The sequence below is a fragment of the Sinohyriopsis cumingii genome, chromosome 2 (genome assembly GCF_028554795.1).
Source record: "Sinohyriopsis cumingii isolate HCF-2022 chromosome 2, ASM2855479v2, whole genome shotgun sequence".
NCBI lineage: Eukaryota > Metazoa > Mollusca > Bivalvia > Unionida > Unionidae > Sinohyriopsis > Sinohyriopsis cumingii.
In genome coordinates, this window is record NC_142962.1 from 128,139,700 (window position 1) to 128,158,813 (window position 19,114).

The 19,114-nt window shown below is 36.4% G+C and overlaps 1 protein-coding gene across 1 annotated transcript in view; it reads right to left on the minus strand.

The window, feature by feature from the left end:
- Positions 1 to 19,114, minus strand: part of LOC149805800 (uncharacterized) — a 74,889-nt gene that overhangs the window by 52,601 nt on the left and 3,174 nt on the right. The window contains exons 2-3 of the mRNA XM_089950502.1: positions 15,134 to 15,239; positions 12,307 to 12,374 (exon numbers count right to left, since the gene is read on the minus strand). Coding sequence (XP_089806628.1) covers positions 12,307 to 12,374; positions 15,134 to 15,230 — 165 coding nt within the window. The 5' untranslated portion in view covers positions 15,231 to 15,239. The remainder of the gene's footprint in view (positions 1 to 12,306; positions 12,375 to 15,133; positions 15,240 to 19,114) is intronic.

Here is a 19,114-nt window from a genome sequence, read left to right on the forward strand (position 1 = left end):
GTGCTGAAAAATGGCGTTAAACCCTAGAACAACAACAGAACAACAACAACAAATTTGTACAAGGTGATGGTAATTATATGTGTAGAGCTATAAGCTTTCAATTTCAGGAAGCAAAGAGAGTTACAACAATGTGCATAGTGCTAGTGGATCAAATTCCAATGGAGTTAAACTGTATGCTTGGTTGAGGTACCTAGCATCCTTTTCTGGAATTTATGTATAAAATCTTGCAAATGACATCATAATTCAGTGATAACACCATGTCAACATGATCATCAGTTGAGGATTAGTTCTGACAAGATTTGCTTGCTGATTGCCATGATGGTCATATTGGATGTTCAATATCTGATATGCCCATTTTCAGTTGAGACCAACTGCATAATCCATCTTTTAACTCCATATCAACAGGACTATCCATCCAGCAGTACCAATACAAGAGTTTCAAGATGGCTTCAACTGTAGTCACACTAGATGTCAAACTGGATGCACCTTGGGATGTCCAGCATGTTCCATATTCATTAAAGACCAGTTAGACATCACAAAAAGTCTTCTGGTGAAAGCCTCACAACAACATGACTTTCTTTTTAAGATGAGTAGCGATTAAAAAAATTTCAAGACGGCTTCCACTGTGGTCATATTGAGTATCTGATCTGCATCATTTTCATTTGGAATTATCTGACATCTTATGAAGTCCTTCTTCAAAAATCTTATGTCAATATCGCCACTTTGGCTGTCAGATCCACACTATTTTCACTTAGGATTAACTAGATATAAGAAGTAAGATGTCTTTTAGTGAGATGCCCATGTTGTTATCTATTCAGAAGATGGTTGCTATAACAAGAGTCTGAAGACGGCCATTCACCATTTTCATCTGGTAACAACTAGACCTCAAGATGAATTTATGTGTACATTTCATGTCAATCCTTAGCACTTTAAGAGGAGTAGCAATAACGTGTTAATGGATGGATGTTTGAAAACAAGCCATCCCATAAACTCTTCTGAACTACTGCAAGTATAGCTAACAAAGATTCTTCCATCAAGTCAAATTCCACTTCAGTATTCAAGACATGCATGTTATCAAGGTTTAATCACCTGAAAAATCTATGAATCAAATACAATTGTTTCACTTTGCTTTTGAAATAGAAAATTCTTAAGTAAATTGTTTCTGCAAGAATACTTACCTATCACATTAATGATAGATATAAGACTGCTACCTAAAGAATCCAGCCATATAAAAAAGATGAAAATTCATCCTTCTGTCTATTTCATACAGACATGGGGCAATAACTCATGCCCATTAAATCCCATTGAAACCACAGATGTTGTTTGTTTTTAAGCTAAACAATATGCCAATGGGATACTAACATGGTAGGGTGGTTTGGACGGTTTTTAAGTAATGTGATAAGGTAAGCATTTGCCACTTTCTCCTTGTTCCCTGATCACATTAACATTAGGAAAAATAGGTAATAGGAGGAGGGAATGCTGAGCATCTGACCTATACCTTGTGTATCCTTCTAGGGAATTATGGCTGGATTCCCCGTGCAAATGATAACCCATTTTCTTAATCTGATAAGCAATATGGCCTCGGGTTATGTTATCTGCAACCCCTATATCTGGTTAAGAAGATAATTATTGAAATCTTTTTACCATCACTGGCAAATCAAGCAAAGCTAATAGGCTGCACTGACTTTAAATTGGGTTTGGTGGTGGTGGCCCAAATGACCACAATTAAAAGTCAACACTGCTCAAATGACCACCAGACCCAATTAATAGTCAACACAGCCCAAATGACCTCCAGACCCAATTAAAGGTCAACACAGCCTATTAGCTTTGCTGGTTTCGCCAGTGAAATTATGTTGGAATTTTTTTTTAATAACATACATACTAAGCCCCCAAGAGGTTTCAGCATAATTATTGCGTTTATAAGTAGCAAAAAAGTGTTACTTGGTCATAAAAAGAGTAATCTATATATTACATGCCAAATTATGGCACGTATAAAGAAGACAAATTTATATTTGCTACTAACCTGGTTCTGCCGCTGGTCAAAATTCTTGTCACAAAGGGCAAAATCCATATGGATTTGAACCAGGATATCAACAGCAAAAAATTTTGAAAAATTATTTATATTCAGCACTTGGTTTAACTAGTCTACGTGTTTAACTTTTGCTGAATGATTGTGCAACGGAATTCTGCAATGAGCACGATTATATAGTCAAAGTGCTGTATTTACATTACTCTCATATTCTTCAATTAAAGTTTGCAAAGCGTGTTTATTTGTCCTTTTTACTGATCTGACATGTTTTGATGTTTGAAAAGATCCATCTGCTCTAACATTTTCCATCAAATAACATACATAACTCACACTATAAAGCGTTTTGCTTTACATCTTGCTCCATTGCCTTTAAAAGTATAGACTGGTCCACTAACATCTCAAGAAACCCATCTATTTTCTTGGAAATGGGTCAAACAGTTGCTAAAAACAGCAAATTAGGAAGTAGTCTTATGCTATTCTTACACAGCAGTCATCTTTTTAAGAATATTCTCAAATTTATAAGAATGAAAATAAAGAGATGATAAAAAAAATGACAAAAACTATCTTTTTACCACTTAATTTTTATTTTTTAATGTACCAAAAAAGCATAATCCATATGCAGGCAAGCATCAAACCTAATCTGGTGAAAAAGTGTAATGATTACTTCCAAAGTACAATGGTTGGCGTGTATGCAATAATCATCTTCTTAGCCAGATTCAAAGTTTGTCTCTGATTTTAAATCTGAGATAAAAAGTGCAGAATGTTGACTCAGCACACCAGCCAAGAGCTATTATGTCTTGGATCGAAAAGTTGCATTCAAACACGATGCTCGCAGAAGTGCAAGATAATGGCTCGAATTTATTTGAATTGAACCATGATAAAACCAATGAGAGACTACATTTTGGAAATGGTGAGAGACTTTGGTGTGCTCAAATCAAATTGGCAAAAGGGTCTGAGAGACCTTTGTCGCAATTGATATCACATCTACCATGATGCCAGAATGTGTCAGATATCACTGAGTGGTAGTCTTTGATGGTAATTGGGACCAACTGTTTCTTCTCATGGAGCCAGAGAAAAAAGTTGCCCAGTTCAGGGAATCAGGCACTCAAATGGCCCCGAGTGGTCGAGTGGTCTAAAGCGCTCACCGTTACGGATCACTGCCATCTCACCTCTGTCTGCGTGGGTTCGAGTCCAAGGCTCGGATAGCGTGGGTACATGGGAAAGCCTGCCAGTAGCTTCTCATGGATCGGTGGTTTTTCCCTGGGTTTTCCAAGGTTCTTCCTCCACCAGCTATACTGTATAGCCTATCTTGTGCTGAAAAATGGCGTTAAACCCTTCAACAACAGCTTCTGAAAATCTGCCTCTATCCCTCATAATCCCTTAGAGTGGAGGCCTTCTTGCTCACAAGATTCTCTTCACAACTGAAGGTTTATATTGTTCTTTTTGCAAGGCTGTCTGGACAAGAGCCAAGCATGAAGAAAATGGTTCAGCATAGTTGGAAAACCTGCGACTGGTTGTTTGAAAAGATTTAGACTAGCTGGAATATTCCAAGGCAGATCTATTGCTAGAGCACGTAGATCAGTTTCCCATCTGATAGGAGCTATCAGAATCATCTTACAGTTCTAACAACAAAACTTCATGATTAGTTTTGGTATTATGACTGGTGGAGGGTAGGCAAAGGCCCAAAACTCCTCCCAAATGATTGACAGTGTGTCCATGGCCCAATCCTCTCTGTCTGAAAATGGAGCGACAAAGCTGGGCAACTTGTGATTCCACCTCATCACAAAAAGATCGATCACCAAATGCCCCAAAATTTGCAAATCCAAAAATACTGATTGAGGAAGAGACCATTCTGTATGATGATTTAACCCTTTTGGATAGAGTGTCAGCCAGGACAGAGTTTGCCAGGAATGTGTTTGATTTGTACATTGATATGAAGTTAGTCATACCAACATAGAAACTGCCAAATAAGAATGTACAGGTCAAGTGATTTGGCGCCCAATTTGAGAAGGCAGGTAACCACTACAGAGTTGTCTGGCATAATTAGGACTGTTTTTCCTGAATGGAAAGGTATTTATGATATATATGGCTTCATTTTGAAATGGCTGACATGGAGAGCCTGATCTCCTGACTGTAGTTAAGTCCAGCAACAGGTGGGCACCCCAACCACATGTACTAGTGATCATTTACCTGGGGCTTCTCCAGAGGAATCCTGACATGAGCCAACATGGGTTGTTCCACTGACAGTGGAATGATCTTACCTTGTACATGATCATAACTTTTTAATAAAGGGAATTTAAAAAGAGGCACCATCTGTAAGGGGTGTAAGGGATGGCGAAGCTGGATCAAGTCCACAACCACACTGAATAATCTGAGAAGTTGCAAAAAATCATTAAAATCCAAGTCCTTCCGTAAATGGACTCAACAAGTTAGACGATCCAGACAACACAAAGGTGGGGGGTGCCATACCAGATCGAGGTTGGTGAGAAATCATTTCTGCCCTCAATGAGAACAGAACATATGGTTTTGGAGGATGACATCCAAATATGCCACCATTGTTTTATATGAAGTCAATTGAAGAGAGTGACAACATAATCCATAATTTATGTAAATGCCATGGGGCTGATGTTAAGGACCATGGGTAAGTCTTGAAAGTGGTAAACCCTATCACAGTAAGCAAATAGAGAAATTTCTGTGATGCAGTGTCTATAAAATAATGAAAATAAGCATTGGTCAGATTGAGAATGATGGCATACTTCTGATGGAGACCTATTGATCTCCACTGAAATTTCGGTGGCATAATATATTGGTTGAGGCAACTCAGGTGGATGATTGGCCTCAGCTTGCTGTTTCCCTCCTGGATAAGAAAAAAGCCAGGAAAGCTGTAGACTGTGGTTTTTGTACACTATCCCCACTGCCTGTTCATCGATGAGTGGCTGTACCTCTTACTGTACAGAAGCATCCTCCCAATATGATAGAACATCCTTGAAAAGGGGAGAGGATGAAAGAGGAGACTATTAGATAAATGAAATCTGAAATCCCTACAAAATGACCTAGTCAACCATTCTTTGTGTGTAAATTGTGTGATCCAGTGAGAATGGAAAGGAAGGAGTTGGGCACCCACTTGTAGGCCATCTCAAACAGTGATGTTGACAGGTCAACGTCAAGAGTTGGGAGGCTTGGAGGTGGAGAAACATGGCTTCTTGCCTCAACTGTACAAAACATTTGTAAAGATCCCTTGTCCCTGGCCCATCCATCATCCCTCCACTGTGGCAGGGGTGGATTGGTCCAAAAAGCCTGTGCAGGTTGGGCAGCAAATTAGATTATTTTCAGTTGAGTTCCTTACTTGCCTGCCTCTGCACATCTTCAATTTTGCCACAAAAGAGTAATGTCAAGTCAAACAGGATCATCTGCAATGCCAGGGAATGATGTACTTTGAGCGATGTGGCGCACAAACATGTATCATGTCGTTATCAGGTCGAGACTGGCAGAGGCAGTCGACACACTGGCCATAGAATGGTGAGCTGCTTTGACAATGAGCAATTCGAGTCATCACCTCCCAGGTGTGTTCATTGAAAAGTGCCAATGAAGCCAACTCTAACATCGAAGAGGTGGCAATATTCTGAACCATATTTAAAGTGGCATGGAATACATTCTTGTCCACTTTATAAAACAGTAGGGAAAACATGAACTGCTGCTGTTCTTTTATCTACAGCCTGAGGGTCAGTATAAAGGATGCTGGAGCGGGTTTTGTACCAGTGGTGAGATGAGAATGAGAATGCTTGGTTGGTACTTGCCTTTCAGAAAAGAAAGCAATTGCATTCCCCTGATCAAAGATTCTTCCTGACCAACAGTCATTTCTCATCCTGAGTTTGACTGACAGTGGAAAGAAGATGGAAGGAGGGAGTCTCTTCCTCCTCATAAAGATCTACCAAGGCTTTTAATTTATAGATGTGATGGGGGTGGACGGCATTCTGTAACTGACAAAACCGAGTATATTTCTTTGCCTACAGCCTTGAAACTGACCCAAGTATTCTTTATGGTTGGAGCTGAGTAAGGCTGTCCTGTTGAAATATCGTCACACTGTATCATCCTTTTCTGATGGAATAGATCAGGCAATGTTGTCATCTCAGTACAAGTCACAGACACTCCCCTTCGACTACACTATGATCAGATGGTAAGACGGGTCTGCTGGATAAATATGTCATGCCAGAACAGCTGACTGCTTTCCAGGAATATGGTCAGCATGGTTGATAGCTGTGTGGAAGGTGGTCTGGCTGTCACCGGTACTGACTGTGCCAAGAGCATGGCTGGATGGATAAATTTTTCATTAAAATCCATATCATGACATGGGCATGTCACCAAACATGCAGCAAAAAACAGACAGATATGTCACTAAGAATCCCATAGTTATATGGAGACTACTGTATATACTCACGTATAAGCCTAATAATTTAGGCAAAAATAAAGCCCTGGAAGAAGGGGGAGTTGGATTATCAGTGGGCCAATGTCTAAACTTGACAGTTTTTATGTCTTTTTGTTCACTACTGTAATGGCTGTAAATCTGGGACATGAAAAAATAATATGCATGTAAAAAAAAATTTGGGTGTCCTGACACTTAATTAATTGTTATAAAGTACTATGATTGATTTTGTTATTATTTTTTATGTGCATATTTTCTGATTTCTCCAATATGAAGTTAATTAAAGGTAAATACAGACTTGATAATTCGCAGGCTGGTTGAGTTTACCTGAGAGACCAGGCTGAACTATAATGTACAGTACTTAACACAGTGCAAAGCATGCATAGCGTCACTTAAATCCTTATTTATTCGCAAACATATTAAATGCTAATTTTGCTTTATTGATTGTTTTGACCAAATTGCTTTCTACCAAATAACATTTCAGCTAGTCCTTAATAGCTGTTCCATTTATGCTGAATCATGTGCTTTCAGTGATATAGGCAATCCTACAAAATGAGGTAATATTTATGAAAATGTACACACTTTTAATTGTACAAGGCACATAACCAGTATAACCTGCATGTTCACGAAGAGTGGTAATAATAAAGGCTAAAATGCTCATTATAATCATCCATGATCATCATCAATCTACTTTTAGTTTTGTGTGCTGGCTGAGCAACATCATAACTTTCCACACAATGATAAGCTTGATGTTTCGGCATCTTCTTTGTTGATAGTTGTCCTGATTTGTCTTTTGTTTTCCAACAGCAATAAAGGCCAGCTAATCATTAAAACCCTGAAACTGTTCAGAGGGAATTTTGACCAGCAACTATACCAGTACACTGACAGGGTGTAAGGCATACCTGTAAACTTTTCAAAATCCAAGTAGGGAGACTGAATTAAAAAAATAGGGAGATTAGGCCTAAAATTGGAAGGTTTTTCGTGGCATTGCTGAAGCCTTGGTTTCACTAAATACTGACTGATCTTCCAGATCCAATATGCGTGAAATTCACAAAGGACGTGCTGTTTTTCATTGTGAAGCCCCTTTTTTTTCCCAGGACATGCCCATTTTTTTACATTCTGGTCAGCTGTGGCCAAACTGCAGAATAGCTAAAGGTTAGTCTTAAATAAACAAGTAAGAAAACCAGCGTGACTAATTAAATGTTAATCCTGCTTATCGATGCAACTATTTTGTAAAATGACTGACCATCTGTCATAATTCAAAGAAACCATGTTCTACACTAATGTGTGTTATGCAAGCATCATCATTTGATTGGCAAATAAAGGGTTCCCAATTTTGTTGAACTAAACGTACCTAAAAAGGTAGCCTCACAGTACCATACATGTGGCAACTATTTTCCCCTCGTACATCTGACCTTATTTCCTTATTGTCAACTCATAAGGTATTTAGTATTGTTTACTATAAAACATATATATTCTGAATTAGTTTTTTAAGGACAAATATGCTAACCAGTGTCTGGCATTTTGGTGCAAAAACTGTCAAATTTACCCCTCACAAGTGACCATATAATGGTTGTTTACAGATTGAAATGTCATTAATATCTGCTGATTTCACAACTCAACACACTGATGTTTTTTTCCAACATGCAAAGAAATTAAAAACATTACCCATACAAAAACCTAAATAATCTGATTATCCAAACTGCCAAGTGTTCCTATGATGTCAGGCTGCGACTCTTCGATTATTACTGGCTGTATTAACACAAATAATTATCATGATTACAAAAGTTAACCAATGAGAAGCAAAGTATTGTTCCTCTCAAGTCGACATGAGGTTGGCACATAGTAATATGGCATGTTAGTCTTTCTGGCTTCGCTCTCAGAGATTGTGAAATGGATATAACCAGATACACCGCTCCCTCGATAACTCGCACCCGGATAACTCGCGATCCCGCTTATAACGCGATGTCCATCTTGGCTCCCGATTTTTTCCAGAGAAAATGTATTTAAAATGTCTTTAAAATATGCTGAACATGAAAAAATTACGATAAGAACTGATAAATTAAACCTTGATACATTGCTTGTTTTATCATCAAAAATGGTGATTAATGCCCGTAAAAATATAATCCATATTTTGAAATTTGCAAGTTCTAAAGAAGAATTAATTTCAGAGATCTCGAAAACGCTTAATTACGCGTATTTGGACGCCAATTTTTGATCTGGGACGCAGAAAATCACTGAGGCGGGAGTCCTCCATACGCATGTAATAGGTGCGCGGGAAAATTCAAAGATTTGCCGGTCCTGTTTCAGCCACCTGCTTTGTGGGAAAATGTGTTGATCAGTTAACTGTGCTGATATTTACAATGACAGAATTCAGTGACTGAAAGACTCTTTGATGTACTGTTGCCATTTTATAAGAGTACATTAAAAAAAAAAAAAGAACTTGATGCAAGAGCTAGGCGGCTAGTTCAAAGGCTTTGACTAGTGGCCGAGTGAGAAAATGTACTGATATTTAGTGATTGACTTCAGAGGCAGAAAGACCCAGTTTTAAAATCCTAGCGAGACCTCTGTTTAAAGATATCATATATTATGTAAGTTTTTATGATAAATAGTTGTCAGTATACTGTAAATAAACAGTCTGGTGAAATAGCTATCAATAAAAACTTCTGGTAAATGCTAACAGGTGGCAACAGAGAATGAAATAAACACCAGTTAAACGTCTTCCTGTGTGAAAGTCACGTTCTAATCCTTTAATTCCGTTTCAGTGTAAACATTATAATCACAACATATTATGTTCATTGAAAACATGAAAAAGAGTCAATCGACCGTCACATCGAAACCCGTGAGTACTTCTGTGAGAACCTAATTACATGTACATGCCGGCTTTGTTTTGATCAACAACTTGGGGAAGTGTTTGTTGCATTAAAAAAAAATCGATTACAAGAGACCTCGGGTGCTGGATTAAGGGTCTTGGCGCTGCCATTGACATAAAGCAAAACAGAAACAGAGACAACGACGATGATAGTGACTTCGAATGTTTCAGTGAAATTGATGTCATTAATGCCGAGGCTGTTTGGGAGAAATTCGTACAGACTCATGGTCCTGAGACGGGCGTTTCTCTTGATATGAAGGAGTGGATTTGTGCTGACAATGATTGCCCCACAGCCGAATACATGTCAGATGAAACTATAATTATTTCTATAGCGAATAAATTTGCAGCAGAAGACGATTCTAACTGGAGTAACACAAATGTTGAAAGTGATGCAGACGCAGATGTTGCACCTGTGGGGGTGGGCCCTCTGCACAGGAAGCAATCAAATATTTTGATATTGCCATAAGGTGGCTGGAGAGCCAAAATGTTGACTACGTAAAGCTCATGCAGTTGAGAAATCTGAGGGATTTTGCTCGGCGGCAGAGAAACCAAGGAGTAACACACACACAAAAATATAACTGATTTTTTCAAAAAGTGAATTGATATTTGTCAAGCGTGGCACAAACGGCAAGTATTAACTTGTTCTAATTTACGTTGTTTTAAATTTGTAGACCAATTAAATACGTCTGTACTGATTAACCCTTGTTGTTTTTGTTTTCCATTTTACTTCTATCACATTTAAAAATATTTATCTATCGTTCGATCGACACTGTTTCTCGAAAAGAGTCGATCTTTTGTATATAAAAAAACGTCTAATTTGGATCAAACAATGAAACTAGAATGTATCCAATTCAACATAAAAATTAGTGACGTAGTACACAATGTGTGAAGTGGTACACATGTTAAGCGAACGGAAACCACGTGGAATAATGTTTTCGATGATCACCTCAATATACTGTAATTTATCCTGAAATTAATGTTGTCCTATGAGGAAATAATAAAGTACACCGTTATGAAGAGATATTTATTAACATTTAATCTCAGAACGATAATAAAGTGAGTATTCAACAGTATAATCTGCCAAACCCCCCCCCCATTTCTCCGTTATGTCGTCAATCACTTTATTGGTTTTGGGCTTATTTTATAGGTCCCTCGATAACTCGCGCCTCACTTATAGTGCGGTCGATGTTTCTGGACCCCGATGTGCGCGAGTTATCGAGGGAGTGGTGTACCAGGCTGGTGTAAGCGAAGTTGATCATGTGACAAACTGACTTTCTTTGTAAACAGTGAGCATCTCATTTGGTAACTACAAATTGCCCACAAAGGATCAAGTTTTTCAAATGTATCTAGGAGACTTAGTGATAACAAGATTTTCAAGATGCCATTGTGGCATTCATATTAGAAGTTGGATCAGCACTATTTTCACATATAACCAATTAGACATCATAAGAAAATCTTTCAGTGAAAACCCACATGATCATATGACCATCCATTGAGGAGGAGTAGTGAAACTATTTTCAAGATGGACACTGTTGTGAACATCCTGGACATTAGATCAAAACCCCATTTCATTTTGAACAAACTATAAATTATAAGCCACCATTTTCATTTAGGACCAAACAGACAACATATGAAGTTTTCTGGTGAAAACCCCAAGTCAATATGACTTTTCATTCAGGTGGTGTAGCACTGACAAGATTTTCAAGACGGACATCAGAGTGGCACAAATTTTATTTAGGACCAACTAGATATCATGAGAAGTATTCTGGTGAAAGTCACATTTCACTTCATTCAGGAGAAGTAGCTATAGATAGATTTTCAAGATGGCAATTGTTGTGGCCATATTGGACATCATCTTCATTTATGGCCAACTGGACATAAGAATTTTTCTGTAGAAACCCATGTTGAAATGACCATCCATTCAGGAGGAGTAGCGATAGCAAGAATAAGATGGACATCTTGGCAGCCATACTGGACATCAACTGGCCCCAATTTCATTTAGGACCATCTAGATATCGTAAGTCTTTTAGTGGAAACCCATGCTGATATGACCACCCATTCATGAGTAGCAATAACAAGATTTTGAAGATAGCCCTTGTGGTGGCTATACTGGTCATCAGATTGGCACCATTTTCATTTGGGACCAACTAGATATCATAAGTCTTTTAGTGAAAAACCCATGTTGACCATCCATTCAGGAAGAGTAGCAATAACAAGTTTTTCAAGATGATTACTGTGGTGGCCATACTGGATGACTAAACAGCACCATTTTCATTTGGGACCAACTAGATCATGGGATGAATGTGTGTGTAAAGTTTTATAGGAATCCTCCAAGAAGTTTAGAAGAAGTAGCAATAATGTGTCAATGGACAGATGGACAACATATGACAGACAAAAGATCATCCCATAAGCTCATCTTGTCTATGAACAGTAAAGCTAAAAACTAAAAACAGCTTTAATGCCAGTATGTTTTCTGTCAAGATAAAAAATTCTGTCAAGCACTTTTTGAGAAAACTGTCATATAATGGTTTATCTAGTTTTAGTAATAGCAGCTATATTGGAACATAGATCAACAACTGTTTTAGAAAAGTGAAAGGTCTTTAATGACAGGATGCTCTCTGCCCAATTTTGTTGAAATCAGTTTTTTTAAAATATGCTTGAAACAGTAAATTCCACGGGATAGCACATGATGGATGACTGATGACACACATCACAAGACAACTTAGCCCAAGAGCCAGATTTGTTGGAAACTGCCAATTTTTTTCTAGATAAACTATTATACACAGAATTAAACATTAACTGATAAATTCACATAATAAAAACAGTCATATTACCAATCTTATAGTAAACTTCTCATGTCTTGAGTTTTAATTTGACTGTAACAGTTTAACTTCATACAGCTGTGTAAATTCAGTTAAATTCTTAGATATATTACTGTTCATGGTAATGCATGGAAGAGATTGATACAACAGAACCACTTACGGATGTATTGCTTGACCCAGGTTCTGGGTGGGGCATGTACAAGCTTTTACCCTCATAGGGCATATTTTCTGTAAAATAAAGAATGGTATTACAGTCAAAAATAATGCTAACAGCACCCAAAGAATAAAAGTAGTAAATATATTTTCTGAGAGATGACAAATATTCAGTCTGAACAACACAGATCCCTCCAACCCCACTACTAAGTGAAAAAGCTTCATTCAAGATGCAATAGTAAAATGGTATACAGCTCAATCAAAATTTGACAACAAATGTTAAAATCAAGGTTGACTTAGTTCTTTTTGTCATGCCAAAACATTTAACCTGAATTCGTATAATCCTTTGAAATTACTTTGGATATAGAAATCATTATTTCAGAAAATTAGCTTAAATGGGTTCAACAACTTTGACAAATTTGACTGGAAATGGATCAAAACTTTAGTCATTACCTGACATGGGTTAATTTTTTTCTTGTATTTTGTGATTGGATATGCATCGACTTACCAATTATATCCAAGCTAAATAACTATTGTGCCATTGTGCCAAGATGCACAACTGATAGTTCAACGAACACCTAAATAATCCACCCTGATCATAGTGGAGGCATATTAAGAGTTTGTTTCAGAAAGACCAATCATTATGTTGTTTATTTTTGTTTTTGTTTTTGTTAAATTTCACGAATTTTCTTCCAATTTTATAACTCTATCATATCAGACCAATATTCAGCACTGCAAGTGGACAGAGCCTGCTGTTTATTCGGCTTAATGTTTGTCTTTACAAGTCATATTCCAAGCAAATTTCTTTTCAACATTCAAAATACAATTAAAAATGCAGTAACCAAGATCCTTGTACATATAAAATTTTATGGTAATTCAGGCAAGATGGTGATATGGAAAAAAGCACAAAAAACAAGACTGAAACTAGACTGGATTGAAACATGCATACAAGTTTAATGACAAAAGGGTGGACCTGAACACAATGAGTTAATGTCAATAACCTTGGCAATGATAACTGTAATTATAATGATGTAACTTTATTCAGGTAGATAGGCATAAAGGATGCATTCATGACATTTCAGCGATTACATGCAGAAATAAACTAGTAGTTTTGTATGCTTTGTAAACAAGATTGAGATTACAGTAAAGGGAGAGCACTTTGAATTTTTCTTAGGATTCGAATAGCAACATTGCTGAAGCTACTGATATTTTGTTTAGCATGTGACGTCTGACTAATTGTAAAGGGAAGTTATCGTGTAAAGTGTGTGTTGACTGACCTTTGAATTCATGTTGCCGCTGTTGTTATGATTATTATTATTATTAGTAGTAGTAGTAGTTGTAGTAGTAGTAGTAGTAGTATTGTGGTTATTGTTAGTAGTAGTAGTAGTAGTATGTGAACTATTCTTTGTCATTATTTACTACATAATCTGTACAGGTACTCTTTACTTTTTCAGTATTAGACTTTGGTTCAAGCAGCTTGTATGTATTTTAATTTCTTCCTATTTAAAGCCATAGTGGCATACCCCCCCCCGTGTAATGCTTTCACGCCTCTGCCATGCATAAATCACAATGCTGCCTTGATTTGGGCAAAATGGTTATTGTACACTACTAATAATCTCTGAACAACTGAATGTTCTCAGTTTTGCTGCGCATCAAAGCAATTTCAGTATATCTGCTTAATAAATATGTTGGATGACTGGCACATATGAACCGCTAATCCAACTTGTACCAAATTTTAAAGCTATCTTGAATGATTTTTTAGTTATGCTCCTGAAACTTCTGGTGTAAATGAGGTGTAAATGATGGATCAATGGATGAACAAAAACAGATAAAACCAATAAAAAATAATGAAACTACCTATGAATATCAAATGGCACATCTACACAAATAGTTTATCGGATGACTAATTATTTTACAGCCAGAGAACCAGTTTACTGGTGCAGGAATAAAAAAATAAAGAACTAAATATTTTTACATGTACCCATTGTCTCATAAATGGGCTTAATTTTTTTCATCATACATTACATAGCTTTCAATCTATGTACAGATGATTGGAGAATACAGTACAATAGATGGACATGCTCTGATCCAACCAAATATGGTGATGTATCATGGAATACAGTGCTGTACTATCAAATAATAAGGCTGGACATAAGTACATGTTTTATCAGTTCTGACAATGACACCATGGGTAATACAATGATCTGTAAATAGGCCAGATAATGATGAAAACATTAACTAAGTTTCACAGAGGTTCACCAAGGCCCGTGTATCTAGCTGCATTCACAAGAATTTGCCATATACTGCCTTCAACTGCAGTAATAATGGGCAATAATTGTTAGAAACAGTACACAAGCAAAGTGATTTGTTGATATATACAGTTTCAGGTAATGACCATAGTTTGTACCAAGTTTCATGCCAATCCATCAAAACCTAGGGGGCCAGGTGCATCACAAGTTTATGATGGATGGATCATTGGATGCATGGACAGAAGGGTTCATATATACCCCAGCCTCTGATGAGGTAGTTGAATAGAAACAGCAGAAATTGCCATTTAGACTAACAAATAGAAATAACTTACAGTATCAATCACCATTACCACCGATGAATAATAATAATGAGAATAATAATAATGAAATAATTATTATAAACTACATAAACAAAGATACTTTGCTATGGTAACCTGATAAAAAAGCGTGGTGTCTGCTGAAACAAGCATATCCTAAGGTGCTCACAATATCTTTTCGAACACGGAGCACACAAATTACCGGACTAATTGCCTTACCATGGCAAGGGTACAATTAAGGTCAGTTCACCATTTTAAAAAAATTTACCTAATCCTGACTTGTCCAAAATCTGTTCCACCTCCTCTTCTTGTCCACCAATTTCAGGGAAGGTGCTTCCGATCTTAAATGGGTTTTGTTCAGCCATCTGCTGATACTGCAAAATATATGAATTGCATCAGTAAGGAGTTTCTTGAAGAAGATCATTGTGGTATGTGTACTGGGATTGAAAAATTCACTGCCCAATAGCCAGAACAACTATATAATAACCAAGTGACTCAAATTCAAAGCCCAGCTTGACAACCAACAATGAAGCAAGTTTAAAGTATGTATGCTTGCCCTGATGCAAAATCAATAAAATATGGACTATAATAGGAACTGACAGATGCATATATATATTTTAGCTATCATTTTCACCATCATCTGTAAGGGGTTAAATGATACACCTGTGATGCATATCAATATGATTCACAATACACAGCCTACAATATGACACATTATTGATAGACATGAACTTGATTGTCTATCTTTAGAAGGTCTGTCAGGTGGTTTCCTTTTGTCTCTTCACATACTACACGGACTTATCATCTACTGATATTCCATTTTCATCCCTGACAAGATAACAAAAATACTTTCAGACAGAATATGTTGGTTTTCTGATTTTAATTGAACCTTTTAGGTCATTTCAGGCTGCACCATTTCATCAGATGCATCTTGGCCACCATGCCCCTTGTTTTGCACTGCATGAAAGCTTTAAAAACCACTTATTACAAATTTCATGTCTTTGCATCAACTTGGAAGACATTACCTTAAAAACAGAAAATGGTGCAATATCCTTGCGCACGGAAAATCTCATCTTGAACAAGTCTGGGTGTGGGAGTCAACACCAACAAAATCTACTGCACTTTACTTCAGGCTATGCAAAAACAACTGCCTTAGCAATAAGCACTTGTTTTTGTTAGTGAAAAAGGAAAACAACTGACAGCATCTACTCCCTTGCTATACATTTTTTAAACAGTTATGCAAGATGACAAACTTGTGTGGTATGAAATATGCACCCACACCAATTCTGTGATAATTTTATTTATCTCATTGGCATGTTCAGTCACTGGTTAAATATCTCAACATAATAAGAGACCATCCAAATTTGCTTCCCATGAACAATTTAAGTATGTAACCACTTTTTCAAGAAGATTCTCTGCTGCTTTGCTAAAACTTCCTATGTGTCACACAGTTAATAAGCTACAACCACTAATCAGGTTTCAATGTAACATATTTCACTGCATGACACCGGAAGTGCTGCCATCAAACTAGACTCAAATGGATAAGATACAAATCAATAGAGTAACTTTGCATAAAAATGGTTATAAAATGATAAGTACTTCATTATACATGGGGAACACATCTGAAATGTCTCCTTTATGTTGAACATGCAGTTGGAATAAGTTAATTTCCATGGTATTGGCAAGGTCAGTGGGTGGGGGCATTACAAACCATGTGACCTTGTGCTGTCTGTAGAAAAGCAGGTGTAATCAATAAATTTTTTCTTTTTTAAATGACAAAAATGATTGAATGTGCCTGTGACATCTCAGAAAATTCTAAAATTAAAAAATAAAAAAAGTAAACGACTAATAATTATTCATGAATGCTGAATATTAAAGTAACCTGCACAGGGTAAGTATTGTTTTGTATTGATTCTCCATCTCCTGTATCGATATGTGTATTGATATGGCAGAAGTATTGATGCATCGATATTTCACTGAATCATTTCACCCTTACTAAACTTTGAATAAGATAATAATTTATTGGAATTGCCTTACACAGTCCAAAAAGGGCATAACCCCTTATTAAAAAGAGTACAATATCTAAACATGCATCTCTTCTGATAATGACCATATTATGGAGAGTTTCACAGCAATCAACAAAGGGGAGACCTTAATGGGCCTGATATTACTTGTCTGCCTTATGTAACTTGACAATGACCATTTCATAAAGCTGGCTGAATTATATAATATTGTAACAATGCATCCTATGTCCACTATGTCTCAAATATTATGTCAATTTTACCTATTTTAGTAAAGTTCCATAAAAATGACTTCCAAAGATAAAGGCACAAGGCCATCCAAGCTCTTTAAAACTGAAGTTTACAGAGCAGGACTTTTTCAATATGTTTTAAACATGGGCCTGGAGCAAACTGCACAATCAGAATTAACTCAAAACATTCCAAACTAAGAAAATAAAGATTACTAGTGGCTCTAATGATGTATTTTTGTTTGTAAGGTAAATTTGGTCAGATTATTGATCTTTAACATAGTGCTAAAACTATTTCATGAGGAATGTCATTTAAGTACTTTTCATTGTCTGAATTTGGAATTTTCCAAACAAAAACAGCAAAATAAACATAATTTTGGACTAATAAAGGTAACCAAATCTTACCACAAACATTGATAATCATGCAGCTTCCATACAATTTAAAATTATAATTCATTTTGGAAATTGTTTTGATTTGGGGGGTTTTCAGAGTTTTTTAAGACCTGTTCAATACACTTGACAGCATTCATGAAAAATGCATAACGGGGTATTTTGTTGATTAAAAACTGAAATTCAAAATATAAATTTCAAAACATTTTACGTAAAAGTATTGAGTATTTGAAATACCACAGCATCTTGCACAATACATGTGATAACAAATATATATATAAAAATGTTTCAGGCATTTCAACAAGGCAATAATAGCATAATCACATTATTTCACTGAATGTATCAAACATGCTTCCAAATACTTAATACATTCATTCTTATATGATTTATACTAGAAAACATGATTTTCAATAGGCATTATCATGAGCTTAATACAAATTTATTTATACTTGTTTGTGTTACCATGTTTGAAAGCCACCAGAGATGAAGTCAAGACCTTTGACCTTCAAATCAACAATATAATGCTGTCTACAAACTTGCTTGTTAAAATATAATGAAATATAAATGGTCAAAATATATTGCTTTTGTGTACCAGTCACTGTGTTCATAAACTCATTGCAGTATATAAATATAAGCAGTTACCTTGACTTGACCACAGTGTCAGCTATGTCTGGTTTTAAATTTTGTTCACAATATCTGGCCAAATATATGTACTCAAAATAAAGTAATTATGCTGAAGTAAAATATGAACAGACACATAAACAATGCAGGGTCTGAAAATTTTTCTTTTGACTTGCTGGTCCAGGTCTGCATAAGCCAAAGACCAGTCCAACAGCTAAGACTGACATGCAAATATTTACTACAGTTTATTAACATTAATGAAAGACTGGACAAAATAATAAATGAATGCAAAATTTAAATTTATACAACAACTCAGTATTGCATGGTGAACTTAGGGAAAAAACTATGAAGTTGAGGAAAACGGTCACAACAGTCAACACTGCTGATGTAATTTTGTCCCAAATCTAGATCATTATTTTAATCCATGTTACAACCTAACTCAAAATCTGAGAAAGGTTTTCCAGCTTTAATCATCCTATATACATGTACTGTGTTGAAAAGTCATTAAGACATTTTCTCCTGATAAGCTATCAGCTCTATAATCACAGCCTGACCAATCTGGGTCTTGATAGCGGATAGGAGGGGGTAATTTACTAACAATAACCTTCCTGGTGCAGGTAATATGTTCTTTACTTGTTCTGAGTGCTAACTGCATGTCCATTTTAAAAGTGAACATGCTTTTGAATAAGGCAATTCTGAATAATATGCCAACAAACATGATGAACAAAACACAAGCAACCTCTTCTCATGATACTCAACCAATGGCCATTCAAGTGTTTCTCCACTGATCATGGAAAGTGGATATGTTTACTTTAATCATAGTTTGCATCCATTTTGGACCTGAAATGCTGGCATCATTGCACTTTTATGACTCTTTTTGGATGATTTCAGGATTCAGTTTATATGAACAAGAAATATTAAAGGTCTGATGGGACAGTGCAGCTACCATACCACAAGTTCATAGCTAAAAAGATTGTTCCCAGACTTCAA